The following is a 20,225-nucleotide window of genomic DNA, read 5'->3' on the forward strand; positions in this document are numbered from 1 at the left end:
GTGCATCCCACCAACTCAAGTCATTTCAGCGCAAGTTTATCAGTAAAACTGTCAAAATAAAAGTAATAAGAATATTTAGAGGAACCATTTCTGAGGCTCCAGCTGCCACGTCAGAGTGTATATCTTTGTAAGTCCCTACAGTGATCAGCCACAATATTATAACCCTGACAGGTGAACTCAATAACTTTGACCATCTTGCTATACTCTTGCGATACCTGGCATGCATGTGGACTGAAACACTGTTGCAGACTTGGCACCTCTGCCCAAAACATGAAAAAAAATAGCCCTAAAGGTTGACATCACCTCCAAACTCCAAGCAGATCCCAAAGTACTTTTAACTCTGCAGGATGTGCACTACTAACATCCTGGTGCAAGACCCTATGGGACACCCTGAGAAGGCTTGTTGAATGGATGTGGATCAGTGTAGCTCAAATATAGAGATATAACCCATAAATCCTAAACAATAACGCCACCTAAAATAGGGATTATGGTTGAAAAGCGTTCAGTTTGTTAGAGTGTGCAAGTTCAGCTGCTGAGTAACTAAGATCGTCTGAGGGAATGCACTGTTTGTATGACGTCTGAAATAACAGAAGAACCCTGTACCGGCCCATCAAGTGTGGTTCTGAATGCTTCAATTGAACAATGCTTAAATAATACTGGTGCTGTTTTCTTGTGTAAAAGACAATCCAGTTCAAAGGTGAAAATCTCTCATCAGGGACACGAAACAAAGGTCACAGTAAATGCGTCATTAATCATTACACAATGGAGTCCACAGGTCAGATTATACCAGGGGGAGGAAGGAGACATGTCCCGTGATAAATAAACAAGATCTGAGGCTTTGCTGCTTTGTTACAGAATACTGCGTGTGTGTAAGGTCATTGAGATGTGTCATATTTCCAGATTATTCTGTCAGGAAACATCTCTGTCCCGCTGTGTCCAGATAAGAGGCGAAAATGTTAAAATCCTTAATTCAACCTGGAGTTTGATGTTGAGTTTAATGCCAATGCTGCTGCATCTGCACGGAGCGAGTTGCCGGAGATTATCCACGGAGTCCCACGAGTGCACGGTCGCTGACATGACATCTGCGTTTTTTAAAAAAAATAAAACTCCGGCAATATCAAAAAGCATTTATGTAAATGGTTGCTGCATGCAGTGCCAAGCCTCTCACATTAGTGAAATTGGTTAGTTATTTCATGTGGTGTGTTAATCCGTGCTGCTGTTATTGCTTCAGATAATCCACTGAACGCACTGCACTGTCTGCTGATAACGTCGTCCAATCCACTGTGTTGAAATCCAGAAACATCTGAGGCAAGTCAAGTTCACTAGAGAAAATAGATTAAATAGGTAAAAGGTGTCATGGTTTGATTGTCTTGACTTTTTTTGTTTGTTTGTTTAAATAAAATCTTTTTGAATAACCAAACTTTAATCAAATTTTATTTCTGAAAAGGCTAAAAGAGTTTGACATCTTTAGCTGACCATAAATGAAGATACAGGCTTGTTAATATGGTGCTCTCTCAAACTTTACAGATGCAATCAAACTTTTTAGCACAATTTCAAAAATAAATAAATAAATAAAATATAATTATTTTTGTTATTAACTTAGGTTGGTTCATTTTAATAGATCTAGATGTTGAGGTTCCAGTCCCGTCTTTTTTGTCATCTGTAAGTCTTCACTGCCCTCTAGTGGCAAACACAAAGATCTCTGGTTAATAAATAAATAAATAAAATGTGTGTTTTTTTTTGTTTTTAATTTTCTAACTACATGAGTCATAATTATTTGACTGAACAAGACTGCTCCATTCAATTCGATTCAATTCAATTAAATTCAATTCAATTTTATTTATATAGCGCCAAAAACAATACAAATTGTCTCTGGTGGTAGATTATACTGTAATACTGTAAATTTATGTTCTCTGTTCAGGGCTCAGTTTGACGTGCATGGCTTAATTTAAAATAGGGACACTGTTGTCTTCAAAGGGGTCCTTCAGATACAGGCGGACTCCTAAATCGTTTCCTGACAAGACAGATATCCTGTGTTGAGCCATGCTGCTTCTGGATGATTTGTTTTGTCTCCCCGGTGCACACGTCTGTGCATTCGTCACAGCACAGACACTATGTGTGAGTTTCTGATGGGCAACACCTACAGATGTTTCTACAAAGACCCCAGCTCCCCCACCAGTCTGTTAGAAGTGAAGACGCTACTTGGATGAAACGCTTTAAAGAAACTCTACAAGTCCTTTAGCGTTTTTGGATAAGTTTGGTTTTTGTTCTCCTGCACCTACTCGTTTTTACCGCAGGGTGTCGCCGATGTCTAAAGTAACAGGAACCCGCACATTATCTGTACTGCGAGATACACGACAGGAGCTTCTTTTTCTTATCTTTCTAGTAAATACAAACGTTTGCTGCTATGCTATTTTGTGTGTTTTAATTACACTATAAGGAGGTAATCAAGAATATGTGTGTGTCACAGAATAAGTGACAATTTGTCTGAACTGTGACGCTGTCCGCTGCTTCGTGGTGCTGAAATCTCTTCAGGTCCAGCAGCGGGTCGTTGTGATCATGCGCCTTGTCGTTTTGGAAATTCAAAATAATTACTACTAATTACTCCACTTTTCCTCGAGCAGCTAAGGGATTTCTATCAAAGCGGTACTAACAGTTCAAAAATAAGAATAAGAATAAATAAAATCCAAAAACTCTGTATAGTGGCTTCCTTGTCCCTTTCTGCGCATACTGGTATGAAGGGTTTGCACGCGTGTCTGGCTGCAAGTGCAGGTGTAAAAGCACCAACACAAAAAATACCCAGCAAAATTGTCCAAAGTTTTCCTTATGCTGATTTATTTTAGGCACAACACTACACATTACATTCCTTGGCCCATTCTACACGTTGCACTCTTTGGCACGGTCAAACACCGTATGGCTTCCCCAGTCTCCTACGCTCTGTTGAGATTCTGTGATTTGATTTTTGTGGTGTTTTTGGTCTTCCTAAGATTTATTGTTAAGATTACTGTAGGGGCAGATCTCATTTATAAAAGCTTTATCGTGTCTTATAAATACATGTGACACGTTGTACTCTTCCATGGCACCAAAGTCAAGAGGCACACACGGGACATTAAATATAAGAAAGGCTTTTTTTTCTTTCCCTTTTTCCATCCCTCTCTTGTTGTGCTCGCCGGCTCTTATTGGTTGAAGTTATTGCTGCCATGGTTGGAAATTAACATAAAGGAGGCAAGTGGCGAAAAGATCCGCTTGGGGGCAAGCTGGTGATGCGTCATAGCTCTTGGTGAAAAGAGGAGACAAAAAAAGGGACTAAAATATCGCCGAACCTGAGGGTTAATGTGCACCCATGGCCAAGAAGTCACTCGTGGTTTCAGAGCAGAGCGCAAAAGTGCCACAGGTGATAGGAGGCATGGACGCAGAGATGAGGGAGTCCTGAGCGCCCTATGTGCCGCAAATAAGCAACAAAAATTCTCCAAACTAAACTTTGCCATGTAAGAATAGTGAGCGAAATCTCTGCAAGCCGCAGAAATTCTACGAGTTCACCACGTCACTTCTCGGGAGATCATGAAACATCATCGGACGCGGCTGAGCCGAGGACAAGTTGAGGAAGCTGAGGAAAGCCATCTTCACCGATGAAGCAGCCAAGTTCCTCTGCGCCTCTCCCTTTACGCACAGGCGAGGTGAGGACGGAGAGCATTACATCAATGTAGAGAAAACACCAATGAGTCATCCGAGGTGTTGAAAAGATCGGCAGCAGACTGGGAGAAGCACAACTTCAATTCTCAATCGAAAATCTTTTTTTTAAAAAAAGCACAAAATGGATGGAGAAGGAGGATCATCCGGTCTGGCCAAATCAGCCGCAGTAAAACTGTCCGAGATGGGCGAAAGAACCAAGCAGTTAGGCACCGCGATAAGGGATCCTCACCAGCAAAGACGGATCATATTAGTGATTGTTTGCGTGGCTCTGCTCTTGGACAATATGCTCTACATGGTAATCGTGCCAATTATTCCAGACTATCTTGCTGATCTGGAGAGTGAGCAGTCAGAGCACGTCCACTTAGTGATGCACCCAAACTCTTCAGCAAACAGCACAAGCCAAGACAAAAGCAACAAGGACAATTTAGATGTCCAGATAGGAGTACTGTTCGCGTCTAAAGCCATCCTGCAGCTGTTGGTCAACCCGCTGTCTGGAACTTTCATAGACCGGGTCGGATACGACATTCCACTTTTAATTGGACTGACTGTTATGTTCCTGTCCACCTGCATATTTGCTTTTGGGGAGAATTATGCGACGCTGTTCATGGCCAGAAGTTTGCAGGGCCTGGGCTCCGCATTCGCGGACACCTCTGGAATCGCGATGATCGCAGACAAATACACGGAGGAGGCAGAGCGGAGCAGGGCTCTCGGCATCGCTCTGGCGTTTATCTCTTTCGGGAGCCTGGTGGCGCCTCCCTTCGGGGGCGTCCTGTACGAGTTCGCGGGCAAGAGAGTGCCCTTCATCGTGCTCGCCTGCATCTGCCTGGTGGACGGCGTCCTGGTCCTGGCCGTGATCAAGCCGTTTTCCAACAGGACTAGAGAGAACATGCCAGTCGGCACCCCCATATACAAACTCATGATTGACCCGTACATAGCCGTGGTGGCCGGGGCGCTGACAGTGTGCAACATCCCCCTCGCCTTCCTAGAGCCCACCATAGCCAACTGGATGGAGACCACCATGCACTCCACTCAGTGGGAAATGGGACTCACCTGGCTACCAGCATTCTTCCCCCACGTCTTCGGCGTGTACATAACAGTGAAACTGGCGTCACGGCATCCCCATTTGCAGTGGTTCTACGGAGCTGTGGGTATGGTTATCATAGGGGCGAGCTCCTGCACAGTCCCTGCATGCAAAACTTTTGGACAGCTTATCGCCCCGTTGTGCGGCATTTGTTTTGGCATCGCTCTAGTAGACACTGCCCTGCTGCCGACACTTGCGTTTTTAGTAGACGTGCGTCATGTTTCCGTTTACGGTAGCGTTTACGCTATAGCAGATATTTCCTACTCCGTCGCGTATGCCATGGGTCCAATAGTGGCCGGGCAGATTGTGCACCATCTCGGTTTTGTACAACTTAACCTGGGCATGGGTCTCGTCAATGTGCTTTACGCACCAGCACTGCTGCTGCTGCGCAACGTGTGCCAAATGAAACCGTCCCACTCAGAGAGAGATAACCTGTTAGAGGAAGGTCCGCAGGGGCTGTATGACACCATAAAAATGGAGGAGAGGAGAGCTAAAAAGAAGGGCTACAGTTCAGCAGGGAACTGCCTGCCAGTAGATGAAAACGGGTTCGACCCTTTCAGAGCACAGCGGTCCTTGTCAGAAGAGTCGTCCGGTCCGGAGTGCACTTAGACCGGACACTCTCTGAACCGCCACCCAAAACATTCCCCAGGGGAAGACACGGAGACGAGGCAGGCAGGTTACAAACCAGTGATTTAAACTTTTATGTAAGTACCGACGTGCAATATAAAACACCCAATCACCAAAATCATGATTGTGTGACCCGTTTTCCAAAGTTTCTTTCTTTCTTTCTTTTCTTTTTTTAACATCTTTTTTTGTTGTGATTTCATTGTGTCGAACAAGTCTGTGTAGCGTTTGTCATGGACGTATAACTGGAGTTTCGTGCGAGATCTATCAGCTACTGTTGAATTTGTGTGTATTACTGAGTATTATATAAATATATATATGTATAAAAGAAGATATTAATAGATAAATGTGCATACAAGATTATATGGGACCAACTATTAACAGCACATTTTCCTCCCTTACACAAAATAGCCTATATTTTTAGTCTCCGAGGAAACTTTTTTTTACTCGCACATCAAAGGCCTCGTTTTCTTTGTCACTGTTTAAAATTTCGTGACTTTTGATTTCGTAACTAGTGGGCCTGTTTGTTATTATTTTTATTCGTTTTAAATTAATTGTACATTATGATACATTGATTTTGTACATATGTGGATAAATGCACAATGTAAATTGTTAAAATATTACGTGGACCTCTGCGGAGTGTGTGTGTGTGTGTGTGTGCGCGCGCCGACGTGTGTTATTTGGGAGCGCGCGTGTACGTGTGCGTGTGGAACATTTTTTTTGTCAAGAAGTAGCTAATGAAGTCAGCCTCCTTAAAGATGAACAAATGTGTATTCATTTAACAATTTGTGGTTTTAATAAATCTCTGTTTGGACCTGTGTGACAACTGTGATTTTATTTTTATTTTAAACGAAAAAACAAAAAACAAAAAACAATGAAGTTGTTGCGGAAGTTGCAAATATGATGATAAAAAAATATTCAAATTGCGCATTCCGCACTACATGGCAAGAAAGACTAAATTTAATTGAATTAAGAGTTCAATGCACGGAAAAAGATGAAAAACTGTGGGCGAAAAAATAAAAGTGATTTCAAGTGCGCACAGACGTATGGGAAGAAGAATTGCCACAATGTGAAAACCAAAGTTTTAGAAAAGCAACATACTTATTTTACATAGACAGGAGCATGTAATGTTGTCTAAAAAAAAAGAGTTTCCAAAAAATTGGGACTTAAGTCTGAGTAGCAAATGCGTCACCGTCCGTGTTCATCCACGGTGCCGTCACAGAAGCTCTGAATGTCAAGTCTAAACCCGACTCTCTGCCCTGTTTTATAGATTAAAATTATTACCGGGTGAGGGCGGGAGGGGTGAAGCAAGCTGTCAGATAATATGTTCCGCGAATAGATTTCGATGGGAGGAGTTTCTTGCCTCAAGGGGGTAGGTAAACGCGAACACCTTCAGCATATTTTCCGAGGCGCGCTTTAATGTGGAGCCACAGCCTTATGGCGAGGCGTGGGGACCCGGGGAGCAGCTCCGCGTCAAAGCGGAGCTTTCTATCGGTCTTTGCGGCTTGGACGTGGGAAGCAATCTGAACTTTTTCGACTTTTCGAGGGCTGCACCGACCAGGTAAGGCAATTATTTATTTTTAAAAGAAGCAACAGGGAAGATTTTGTGCGAATTGAAAAAAACTTTATGAGCTTCTTTGGCGCACAGAGTTTGATCCACTTTAAAGTTCACTCTGCTCTCAAGGTAAAGTTTTCTAAAACAGTTCCTTCAAACCTACTTGCCTCCAAAGATTCAATTCGACAAAATGGCACAAATTTCTTTAAAATGCGAACTTTTTTTTAAAAGAAAAGTGCATTAATAAATTGAACAGTTTTAATTTTGTTGGACTTTCGTTTTATTTCAGTAAAAAAGGAAAGGAATAGAGATAGAAGAGTCTGCAATATGCGCATCTCTTTGCAGCGGTGAGGGCGCAGCTGGAATTCAAAGACAAGCAGCGACTTTCATTAGAGTGACAAGAATAGAACCGAAGCCTGGTGACTAACATTCAAATCGGGCATTGTTGCTACATGTTGTTGCTACACATGCTCAATAGATAATCAACTTTATTTATTTCCTGTCTCTCTCTTAAATGTCTTAACGTGCTCCACCCAGGGACAAGGCTGAACTCGAACCCCTCATCATTGGATTGACACATTTCCGAACTGGACTGAAAAATGCCAATCATGGAGAAGGAGACTGAAAGAGACCGAGGCAGCCAAGTGAGAAAACATGTCCCCGTTTCTTATTCACAGTGTTTACACGGACAGTTATTCCGTGCGTCCACTTTATTGGGGAAGTCTTTATCCGCAGCGATGTCTGTTTCCGTGGATTTCAGCACCACGGACAGCGACAGATTCACTAAATGGCCGCTAGGGGCGAGAGTTAGACAGTAGGCCTTTTACTTTTCAGGGATACACAGAGACATGGAATATTTCTGTTTGAATTAAACTAGCAGCCACATTATAAATTATAATTTTGTCTTGGTTTGATTGGTGCTTATTTTCCCTGTATTTCCTCACATTCAACACTCCCATGGACACTTGGCTACGACTTATTTCATAATGGTGCTGCACTTATCAATATTATATATGGCATCTTGGCTTACCCAGTATGCAAATGATCAAACATCAGACAGAAAAGATAATCAGTTTGCCTTTTCCATCCTGAAAAATAAACAGTACCCATGAGGGTATTCTTGAATAGGCCTCCAAGCATTCAGGATGAATTATTAACTCTGGCTCTAATGATAAAAGCATGAAGAAAGCATGCGTGCGAGGGAATTAGCCCTTTAACTAATGAACACCGAATCAGAGGAGAAAATGTCGAACAGATGCCGTGGTCCCTTATGTCTCCTGACGTCTCTTTACCAGTCTGTTGCTTTTACGATATCAGGAGCTGCCGAAGGTCCCCGTGCCCCCGCTGAAACAAACCCTCGACACTTACTTGAAGTGCGTCCGGCACCTGGTGAAGGAGGAGCAGTTTAAGAAAACGAAGGCCGCTGTGGAGAAGTTCGGGGCTCCGGGTGGCGTCGGGGAGGTTCTCCAGAAGAAGCTGTTGGAGCGGAGGGATAAGACGACCAACTGGGTAAACGCTCAGATCTAATGGATAATGGAGAAATCTGCTGCATTAGTTTGAAAAGTACAATTACTGCAGAATCTGAGTCCAATTAATTTCCCACACACATATATGTGGTTTATGCAATGAAATCAAAATCTGCTTTACTATTTCATGTAGTTTTTAGAATTACAAAAGAAACACATAAATAAAAGAGAGCATTTATATATATTTATTCATTTGAGCCTTTGCTTGTCCTTCTCCAATCCTGACCCCTCAGACCACGGTACATCCACCTAAGTGAAATCTATCACACTCCCACTCTCCTTTTTCATGTGGCAGTGACACTCTGTAATATTTCTTTTTTTTTTCCACTGCCCACAGCTCCCAGTGAGGCTGAAAGTACCACCTTGAGTTAAATATGCTCAACAAAACAACATTTTTGCTCAAAAAGTGTTGATGTGTTTACATTTAGATCTATGACTACTGGCTGGAGGACATGTACCTCAACAACAGGCTGGCCCTGCCGGTCAACTCCAATCCTGTCATGGTGTTCCCGAAACAGATGTTCAAAGATCAGAAAGAGCCCCTCAGGTACGTGCTTTTGAGTTTGGTTGCTTAAGGCTCTAAAAACATGTATGTTATTGTTATAAATATGTAAACTTTGTCTGCCCTCCACCAGTGGCACCAGAGGTGTTGTTGATGGTTCTTAGATAAAATTCTGGCAAAAAAGTCAGAAAAAAGAATCATATGAAAAGAGGAATGAGAAGAAAGAGTAAGATAAAATGAAAAATACTGTATCTCTGCTAGTTAGTTAGATACACTTTTGAGTCAGTTTGCAGGAAATGTTTCAGCCAAATATGATGTAAAAGTCAGATTTTCGTTTGATTATCTTGATTAAAATCAAACTGAATACAAGGAAGTGGCTTCAAACAAACCAGAATACACTGAGTGCACTTTTTTAATCAATAAATCTGACAGTTTGCTGCCAATTTAAGACAGATTTGAATGAATAATATGTGAATACACAGTGTGAACTTCAAGTTACTCTCCTAGTCTGACCTGCAATGAAAATATTGAGATTATTTTGAGACATTTATTCACTACAAATTGACTTAAATGGAGAATTTTCTATCAACACTGACCTTTAAGGCCCATGAGCTGAGAGGCTGCACTGCTTTTTGACAAACTGGGAGCAAATCTGGGAAATGTAGAAGATCTGCAAATTAAAAAGTACAACAACACAACAGATGCACATGAAAAATGAACTCTAAACATGACGCGATAACGCTGCATCTCAGGTTTTTACTTTTTAATTTGCCTGATAGGGCCAGTTTAACGCTTCTCCTCAAGTGTCTACGTGCCCTCTCAAATGTACACCCAGTGAAACATCCACCATGCTATGAATGCCACATCATCACTAACCACGTAACGTGCGCGCGCTCCGCTCTTCGGATGCTGACAGCGTTTATGTTCTTCTTCTCAGCAGCCTCAGATTAAGATCTGAATTACGGCCGCGCAGAGAATCTCTGGCTGGTTATTAAATGAGCCGCGGTCCCGCAGACATTGCACCGGCCCGTCCAGCCCTGTAACTCAACATTAGCTTTTGTCAGCTCGCTGCGCCCTAACTGAATATTTCCAGAGCACCCCAAGCAGCTGGTAATCCACTGACACGGCCACTTATTAGATTGGGAGTGACAGGGCCAAGCTCTCCGCAGAGACCGCTGGTCAGGCCTCAATTAGGGGGTGTGGTGCTCTGCGGCTGCCTCCTTTGTATTGATCTGGCTTTGAGCGTAATAACACCCGAGACAAATGACATACACCATAAGACCTGACAAGGCGCTGTGTTTACCCCATTTGCCCACACCGCCCACTCACACATACAGACGGGCTCTCTTTCACACAAATAGACACGCGCAGCTTGCTCACTGTATCCTAGTAATTTACCATAATACGATTACTGTTGGTCCTTTGAGAGATGGGAGTACATCCAATTATAGTCACCAGCCGGTCCGCCGTGTACGCTCAGTGTTTCGCATCAAGCTCTGCACCCGGTTTGTTTAAATTTCAACCTTCTCACTCTCTTAAGGTTCGCTGCTCGTCTCATCAGAGGAGTGCTGGAGTACAAAGCTCTCATTGACGCGTAAGTTTCGGCCTCTAATGGATTACCTGCCGCCTCGAAAAAAGCTCGCCAGGCTTTCACGTGTAATAATGAGTCATGAGAGTCCTGATGTGTGTAAATAACGTCCCTCAGGCGAGCGCTGCCGGTTGATTTTGCCCGGGGCCAGCTAGCCGGGACCCCTCTGTGCATGGAGCAGTACTATCGCCTCTTCACCTCCTACCGCTACCCGGGGTTAAAGACGGACGAGCTGAGGGTCCGCGCGAGCGCAGCCCCCTCGGCGCCGGAGCACATGATCGTGGCGTGCAAGAACCAGGTCAGGACGTCGGCCTTTGAGGAGGCTTGTCACACTCCATCACGCTTCTAAGTGAACACAGAGTCCTGCCTGTGTGAGGGGAAACAGTGAGCGAAGACTGGAAGGATTGCTTCCGAAAAAAAAAAATAGATTCTGTAAAATGCATCATTGCAAACACATGAGGCACTCTGGTAAAGAAGGGGTGTCAAACGTGTGGGGCCAAAAACTGCCCCGTCAAAACATGGGGATAAATTTGCGAAGGACAAGGAGAAGAAGAGGGAAGAATAAGAAGGAAGGAGGAAGAGAGGAAAGAAGATGTGGAGAAGTAGGCAGAGAAAGAGGAGAAAGAGGAAGATAAGAATGACAAAGAACAGGAAAGAACAGGAAGAACAGGAAGGAGTAGAAGGAGGAGGAGGAGATGGGGAATGAGGAGTGAAAGGAAAAGAATGAGGAGGAGGAGGAAGAAGTGCATCTTAACTGAAACTTGCACTAAAACAAAGGAACAATCTGGAGTTGGGAGCTTATTATGCAAATTGGGCCCCTGAACTAAAATGAGTTAGAGGATAATCTTTACTATCAAATATATATATATACATATATATATATATATATATATATATATATTCAATAAAGTTACAAAACAATACGAAGCAAAATATAGCGCAAGATATAAAATATAGCATATTTACAGGCAGAAGAAACAATAAGGCTTCTCCGAGAGGAGTTGGTGGATAATCACTTGACTGATTACAACTAGAATTTGAACTTCTGCAGAGATAGAAGAGCAGTGCCCAGGTATGAATGGCTGCATTTCATAGGTTCAGCCTGTGAGCACTGTAGCCTTTCTGTGTAATGCTATCTGCCGATATTAAAGCATCTATTTGAATATTTAAACCGGACAGAATATGAAAACAAGCAACAACCAAACCACGTAATCTCCATTGCCATCATGTGCAGGAGCTCTCACCTGGAAATGGCTCTGGGAGGCAGCAGATAAGAGCTCTTCCCTATGGAGAAGCAGACGGTTAACTTCATTACTGCTGATTAAATCTGCCACTTTATCTGAGAGCTTCCCTGAGTCTCATTTTTAATCGAGAATAGTAGAGGAGGGAAGAACTTGCCATATTTAGTTCCTGCCATTATCAATAACATCCCTCATATCTCAACCGTTCGTACGAGGGGAAACTATGAGCTCAGCTACGTAGCGCAATTAGCAGGCGAATGCATGGTGTTCCTACTACTAGAGTTGCATCATCTTCATCATCATCTTTCAGGGGATTCTTTAGAAACGGGGGATTACGGTGATTTGTTTGTCGTCCCCAGTTCTTCGTGCTGGACGTCGTTGCAAACAACAAGCAGCTCAACGAGATGGAGATCTTCACCCAGCTTGAGAAGATCGTGAAAATGTCAGAGAGTGCCGAGGAGAGGCTGCCCCCGGTTGGCATCCTGACATCAGACGGGAGGACGGAATGGGCACAAGCTAGGGATGCGCTCATGAAAGGTCTCAGCGCGACTGCCTTTTTCATTTTCAACCCCTTCCACCGCAAACAGTTCCAGACAATCCGGGTTAACGTCTTTCCTCCCCTTCGTCCAGATCGAGTCAACAGGGACTCCTTGGCCATGATCGAGACCTGCGCGTGTGTGGTGTGTCTGGACGAGCCCGGCGGCCTCCAGCCCAGTGACACCAACCGGGCCCTGCTGATGCTGCACGGAGGCGGCCGCGAAAGGAACGGTGCAAACCGCTGGTATGACAAGTCAATGCAGGTGGGACCACGCTGCAGGCGCTAACAGCCGTCCGTTAATGTAAAGCCCGAGCAACCGGTTGACTCGCCGCCTCTCAGTTTGTGGTAGGAATGGACGGCGTGTGCGGAGTGGTGTGCGAGCATTCGGCGTTTGAGGGGATCGTTCTGGTCCAGTGCTCTGAGTACCTGATGAAATACATGTGAGTTAGCCCAGTGTAGATGAACATAACGAGCGTGAGGAACTGTGTAAGAAGTTTTTTTTTTACTGAACAGTGCAGGATCCACGATGGCGAAGTCGACCACCTTCAGAGAGATTCCTCCTCCGAGAAGGCTGCTCTGGAAATGCAACCCACACATCCAGGGACTCCTAACAGCGTCTGGAGACAGACTTCAGAGGCAAGACCAACACTAAACAGTTACCAAGCAGCTACTAGAGACATTCAATCTCATATATTGGTATTTTTTTTCTCTTCAGGCTGGTGGATAATCTCGACATGGACGTATTCAAATTCAGTGCTTATGGGAAAGAATTTATTAAAAAACACAGGATGAGTCCAGATGCCTACATCCAAGTTGCCCTACAACTTGCATTTTACAAGTAAAGTATATATCACTATACACTATAAACTGAAAGGTCTCATGTCATTAAATGAATCACCATCTCTGCCGCGTACGCAGATGCACTGGAAGGCTCGTGTCCACGTACGAAAGCGCGTCCATTCGGCGCTTTCGACAAGGCCGGGTGGACAACATCCGCTCGGCCACGGCCGAGGCCCTGGCCTTCGTGGAGTCCGTGGCAGACGAGAGAGCAACTTTCACCGTGAGTCATTTTTCTCACTTCAACCCCAATTAACAAGCCCCCGCGTCACCCGCTCATCACGCCTGCTTAAATGAGAACAGGTGCGACGGGCCGCCCCGGCACACCAGACCCTGTCTCCCAGTCCAGACAGATGATGTCCCTGCAGATTTAATGGGCGCATGAAACATGTCTGGGCTGCGCTGGTGTCTTCTCTTCTACATTCACTTGTTTTCTTTTTGCTTCTTTAACAGGATTCACAGAGGATGAGTCGTCTGAGGGAGGCGGTTAAAGCCCAAACAGATTATACAATCGCAGTAAGTGAGTTTTATGTCTTCTGCTTTTATTTTATCCATGTACAGCACTTTGTTTCAGTTGTAGCTGTTTTTTTTTTTTGTTTTTGTTTTTTTGAGCTAAATTGAGATTTACAACTTTTTATTCCCTCCTTTCCTTCAAGAGACATCACTTGAGGTGATTTATTGCACTAGTGAATGTGAATTTTGGCTTTTTTTAAGGGATCTGGATCACATACGTTCTTATTTATTAACGTTTTATCAATAAAGTGCATCCAACAACTGCGAGCCAGTCAGGGGACAGTAACTCACAGCTACAGAGCATAACCTTGTTATGTTTTAGCAACTATTTATCCACTTTTAGTCTCTCCTTTGACGTGACATGATGGCGTTTCCCAATGAGAAAAAAAAAATGCATGTTTCAGGCAATCACAGGAATGGCAATAGACAATCACCTCCTTGGGCTGCTGAGGATCGCACAGGAGCTCAAGATGGAGAAGCCAGAGATCTTCTGCGACGAGACGTATCTGGCCAGTAACCAGTTCATCCTCTCAACCAGTCAGGTGAAATGAAGGCGCAAGTTTTACTTTTTTCAGCTTTGTGGTTTAGGGAAACCACAAGTAATTTTTGCTTGAAGTTGTATAGTTGATAAAGAAACCCAAGAAAAATGTTTTAAAAAAAAGAGAATCATTTAAATTCTGCTTTAATTATTCAAACAGAGACTGAGACTGAAAATGTGCACGTGCAGCAAAACAAACGTTTTCTAAAGGCGTCAGACTAATTAAAGATTTCACGATGGTGGTGTTTTCTGCTCGAGGGCTGTTAATTGGAGGCCTCGGCAGAATCCACTGGCCTCGTCAGTGCGTTTATTCACTTCACTTCCCCGCGGTCATCTGTAGCTTTCTGGACAGCACTTAAAATAGTTACTTCTTCTTCTTCTTTTTACAAATAAACATCGCTTCATGCAGCTGCATAATAAGCTTCATGAAAAGACTTCACTTGTGTTTTTATATTTCTAGATGCAAGACAGTTTTACATTTTGATGTTTAATCTCAAGAAATAATGGGTTGTGTTTCTGCAAAATTACTTAAATAGTTAAGGTGCAGCAATAATTGATTACAGCGTTATCTTGCAGCACGCTCTTTCTTACAAATGGCACATTTTGCTTTTATAATGCTGAGACTTAAACTCTTTGTGGGAAAGGTGGAAACTTTTCTGCTTCATTGGAGTCTTAACAAAAATATCAATCAATAAAAAGTCTCATTGGCCTCTTTTGAACAGTTATTTACCTATTATTAATTCCTGGATATCTGTGGACAAGCTGGTTGATCCAGAAGCGAATCAACAAATGAGGAAAATAAAAACCGTCCCTTCTCAAATGCCTCCAGGTTCCTACCACGGTCGAAATGTTCTGCTGCTACGGGCCGGTGGTGCCCAACGGCTACGGCGCCTGCTACAACCCACAGTCCGACCACATCGTCTTCTGCGTGTCCAGTTTCTGGGAGAACACCGAGACGAGCTCGGCCGTCTTCGTCAAAGCCCTCAACGAGGGCCTGCTGGAAATCAGGGACCTGTGCAATAGATGCTGCGCCGCGGCCGCCAAACCGGCTAATGGCAGCCAGGGAGCCGGCCAGCCTCATAAATCAGGGAAGTAAGCCATAGTGAGAGGCAGGGAGAGCACGCCCACTCAGCTGCTCCACTCCAAACACTCTTAGGTTTTTAGTAGTTGAGACGCCTTCACGTGTCTTGTTTTGTCGTTTGTGCAATAGCGTTCCTTTCAAAACAAAACGCCTTAAAACTGAAGTATGTAAATAGAAAATGTGAATGAAAGAAGTTTTCTTTTGGGTCCTTGTGGGGAAAAGGATGGCTTGAAAGATGACTTGGCAGACTGACGTCAATCAGTCTGCTGCCTTTAGGAAACTGAAGCCATGTCCGCTTTGTAGCGCTGATGCGAGGCTCGACTCCTCCATCAGCAGAGAGGGAATCCGAACTGTATGAACCGGATGTATATCTCACACGCATAGAGTAGTAACAAATTTCAAATAATAATAAAATACCTGCAGTATATTTAGGTGACTTAGCTCTGACGTCCTGTAAATGTGATCCCGCCGAACCTCGTTTTGTGAGCACCATTAACTCCCACCTAAAAAAAAAAAAAGTTAAAAAAATCCATTTAAATGTGTTATTTTTTACCAAATAAGTCTATTTATTCTACGTGCGACGCCACGCGTCTGCCAAAGAGGTCGCGTGAAGTCTGTCCGATCAGGCACTTTAAGATATTTCTGTAACGATACGAATGAATAACTGTTGTAGAGAACCGCGCGGGAGGAAAAAAAATAAATAAAAAATGTGACGTGGTTTCAGTGGCACATCTGAAGTCGTCTCGCCGTACTGTATGTGTTCTATACCAGAGCAATAGTTAATATATACATGTGTATGTGCACTCCTTAGAGGTAGAATGAGGGTAGAAATGTATTGTTTTAGACTCCGTGCAATAACACAGTAGGAAGTACAGTGAGGGTATATGTGCAATTTTACCAAATCAGCTCTCTAGATCGCATGGTGATAGATGCTTACGTGATACAGATGTCACTACAGTTGCTATTTTTGATATATTGTGTGCTGTGTCACTCAGATTCCCACTGCCCGCGCTGTGTGATGTGAGTCTTGTTGCAGCAAATCGAATCCGCCGAACCTTGGCGGAATTGAGAACTGCGAGGACATTTGTCATCCCGTGTCCAGATGTTGTGTTATCTGTGTATCATCGTCATCATCGTCATCATCATCATCATCAGCCAAAGTGAATGTGAACCGTGAAGGTAAATCCAAAAAAAAAAGACGCATGTTTGTTCTAACATCATAGCTGTATTTTTATAAGCCTAGTGTAGGTGAATATGTCGTATGGTTAAAGGAAAATGTTATTAAAAGGGAGTACAAAATGCCTTAAGATAATTTAATGCAAAACAGTTTTTCCTCAACTCCTGCCAGATGTTCAGTGTTCAATGTTTTACCTCAGATTATATTTGATGTGTTTCTAGCTGCTGATATATCTAAAAGAATGTGATGTTTGTCACGTGTTAATCGGTCCATTTGTTGTTTCAATCATACAGTATCTATTGTACCACAACAGAGTATGTGGCCTCATGAAGTCATGTTACACTCGTCCTCGGTAACATTGTCGTCGAATGGTAATTGATGTGCAACTCGACTCGTGGGATTATAGTGTTTTACCAAATCATGTGAAGTGTAAAGTTCTATATTCATCATTCTGAAAACAAACAAAATGAATAACTAATTTATTTATTTTTTGGGCAATAGCAATATTTATTTTTGAAGATGTCGCCGAATTACGCTGTAATAAAACTGTCATGTTGCAAAAATGAATATGCATAAATAAAAAGAAAAGTGTTACGTCTTACAGTTTCAGTGTTTCTGGTTATAAATTTGTGGATTTTGTGAAATGTCTGGCAAAATGTCCTTGTTTTGGTGATTTTTTTTATTTGTCTGAGTGTCTGAAATGGACATTATTTACTATTAACACAGTCAATACAACCACTCATGTTGATTCAAATGCTCTAATTTAAAATGGATTCTCATTTTCCTGCAACTGTGGGATGCAAATTACTACTTAAAATCACTTAAACAGTGAAATATATACCGATCAGCCACAACATTATAACCACTGACAGAAGAAGGAAATAAGACCTTGTGACAATTCAACGTTCTGTTGGGAAAACCTTTGGAGCAGTCATGCATGTGGATTTTACTTAGACATGTACCAATCACCTAGACCAGACCGGGCACCCCCCACCCCATAGCAATGACACTCCTTCATGGCAGCGGCCACCCCCAGCAGGATGCAGCCTGACACAGACACACACAAAAACGGTTTAGGAACATCTAAACCTGGCCTCCAGATATTCACTAGATCCCAAACTGATCAAGTATCTGTGGGATGATCCACAGAGGCCCCTCCCATGAACCCACAGGACCCAAAGACCCCCCCACTAACAACATCCTGTTGCCACAGGACACCCTCAGAAGACCCATGTCCATTCTCTGTTGGGTCACAGCTGTTTTGGAGACAATATTAGCTAGGTGGCCATAATACTACTGCATATTATTTGATTATCTAAGTCCAGCAGTATCTACACAGAAAGGAACTCAAAGAAGAGATCAGTCTCTTTATGTGATAGTTTGTAACTGTGCCTGAGTAGGACATGACACACACACACACAAAAAAAATAAATCAATCCGCTAACTTTAATTCATGGTTTCGAACCTTAGACTAAGCTAACAAAGTGATTAGGCTCCATTATAGTTGTGTGTAACTGGGCTCATTTGCACGTGGTTGTCTGCTTTCAGCACCACAGCCTCTTCGCTAACACACTCCCAACAGATGGCCTCGTTTCCACCGGCATCTCGTACGGCCTTTGGGGACCCACTCAAATTTAATTCTTCCATTGGTTAAACCGCTGAACCAGGTCGACCAAGTTGCCCAAAGAGCACTAAACATTTAGTCAAGCTCCCGTGAGCTACAGCCTAATTAAACGTGGGATGCAAATTATCCCTCAAAGAAATAACGCGGATTAAACAGAACAGGAAGTGGTCACACACAGACAGATGACCAGTTCTATGATGTTGCATATCCTCTGTATTCGGTGGATGTGTGTTTTATCTGATCGGATTCTGCTGGACTGACTTGATTAAACTTTGCATATAGTTTATCTGCATTAAAGAGCACAGGTCTACAGGTTAGCTAAGCTATTTTACACCGATATCTTCGTCTTTGACTGTAGCGTTTATTACACCTTTGTTTAAATTCTTTGTCTGCACCCAAGACTAATTCCATTTTTCCAACGTGGTGCCGACTATGACCGTCCTCGCTGCCCATCAAATCTGGATTAAATCGATTAAACGTGCTGCCTGTTAGCTAAGAGTGAGCATGTCAACCACATCTGTGTGTCCATGGGGACATAAAAACTAACTCGCACAGATTTGTTGGGTTTTTGGTAAGATAAGCTTTGATTTGTTACAGGTTAAATGAAAAAGTTAGGGCAGCTCCTAGAGAATGAATGAGATAAAATTTTGATTTACATCCATGTTTCTTTTCTTTGTGAAGGAAACCCTAAAGTATTTTTTACACTGGGGCAGAATTCATTGCCAACTTTGCTGTTGTTCAAAATAAAAACGCGCATGGATTAGCTGCATCCCATTAGGATATAAATTACACCACATTACCACATTATTGCTTAACTGGAAGACAGTGCATCAGAAACGTAGAGGTGACTTTTCCCAGCTCCTCTGGCCTGTGAACATTTTCAAACGTATCTAACCTTGGATGAATAGATGCTGATGGGAGCGAGCTGCACTGTTAGCTTCTCTTCTGCTAATATTGCAATGTGCTTCTGGATTTCACCTGGGGACTGAATAGGCTCTCGGACAATTGCGGGGAACCTGACGGAGTCAGTGTATAAAAATGCGGCCTTGTGATTGGCTCAGCAGCGATAGGGGCGGGGCCTATTGTGTACAGGAAGCTCAGATTGACAGGTCTTTTGTGCCGCTCCGTTTCAAACGGTGCTCTGTTGAGTTGACTGAAAGATAACGTCTTCTGCCTCCATTTATCTACTAATTTACTAAAATACGTTGAATTCATGTTAGTGCGTATTTAAAGAAATTTAAATTTGTGGGGGGAAATTAAAAAATAAATAAATAAATAAAAAAGTCTAATCAACCAAAGATTTTGGTTTGTTTTTGGGTGATATGTTCTTTATTAAAGTAAGTATCCCATGAGAAACAAAAATAATAAACCCAGATTCTACAAAACTTAATGCAAAAGGAGCATTTGAGGTCAGCTGGTGGAAGAAATATGTCCCAGACTAAATTCCCATATGTGAAGGAGGTAAAGCTGGCGGGGAGCCTTGGCACAGACGACTCAGACTAAAAGCCTCTCAGTGATGAGGCATCATTTTCTATTTGCATTTATCTGTAGGACATAAACTTGATTGAAGCTGACCACGTGTTGAAGACCTACGCTGTAAGACACCAACAACTTTACCAAAATCCACCAAAGAGATGTAGCCTGGAAGGGTACCTACCATGATTGCTCCAATATCCTTATGAGAGCAAACGAGTTAGTTCACTCATCTTTATTTGTTTTTGGTGGAGGCAGGGAAATGTAAAAATGTGAACCAGCGTCTCCATTTGTGAGTCCTACCAGTTCCCCGAGTGGGACTGGAAAAAATCAGCTCAGCTTCAATCAAGTTTATGTCTGAAAGATAAGTACAAATAAAGACTCTTTATAAAAAAACAAAACAAAACAAAAAAACTGATTATCATTCATTATCATCACTGAGAGGCTTTTAGTCTGAGTTGTCTGTGCCAAGGCTCTCCGCCAGCTTTACCTCCTTCACATATGGGAATTTAGTCTGGGACATATTTCTTCCACCAGCTGACCTCAAATGCTCCTTTTGCATTAAGTTTGGTAGAATCTGTGTGTGTGATTTTATTTTTCTTTCTCATTGGATAATTTAATAAAGAACATTCTG

The 20,225-nt window shown here is 42.9% G+C and overlaps 2 protein-coding genes across 2 annotated transcripts; both read left to right on the top strand.

The window, feature by feature from the left end:
• Positions 1-2,969: 2,969 nt before the first annotated feature.
• On the top strand, positions 2,970-6,212 carry slc18a3b (solute carrier family 18 member 3b). The gene has a single exon (XM_047609780.1). The coding sequence runs from the start codon at positions 3,815-3,817 to the stop codon at positions 5,381-5,383; it is 1,569 nt and encodes a 522-aa protein (XP_047465736.1). The 5' UTR covers positions 2,970-3,814; the 3' UTR covers positions 5,384-6,212.
• A 567-nt stretch (positions 6,213-6,779) lies between these two features.
• On the top strand, positions 6,780-17,095 carry LOC125022842 (choline O-acetyltransferase-like). Its single transcript, XM_047609781.1, has 15 exons — positions 6,780-6,959; positions 7,491-7,597; positions 8,271-8,462; positions 8,908-9,026; positions 10,522-10,575; positions 10,687-10,867; positions 12,170-12,347; positions 12,441-12,610; positions 12,688-12,788; positions 12,862-12,984; positions 13,064-13,186; positions 13,267-13,408; positions 13,639-13,701; positions 14,103-14,240; positions 15,066-17,095. The coding sequence occupies exons 2-15, from the start codon at positions 7,553-7,555 to the stop codon at positions 15,330-15,332; spliced, it is 1,896 nt and encodes a 631-aa protein (XP_047465737.1). The 5' UTR covers positions 6,780-6,959; positions 7,491-7,552; the 3' UTR covers positions 15,333-17,095.
• The last annotated feature ends 3,130 nt before the right edge of the window (positions 17,096-20,225 follow it).

This window comes from Mugil cephalus, chromosome 16, assembly GCF_022458985.1.
Source record: "Mugil cephalus isolate CIBA_MC_2020 chromosome 16, CIBA_Mcephalus_1.1, whole genome shotgun sequence".
Taxonomy (NCBI): Eukaryota; Metazoa; Chordata; class Actinopteri; order Mugiliformes; family Mugilidae; genus Mugil; species Mugil cephalus.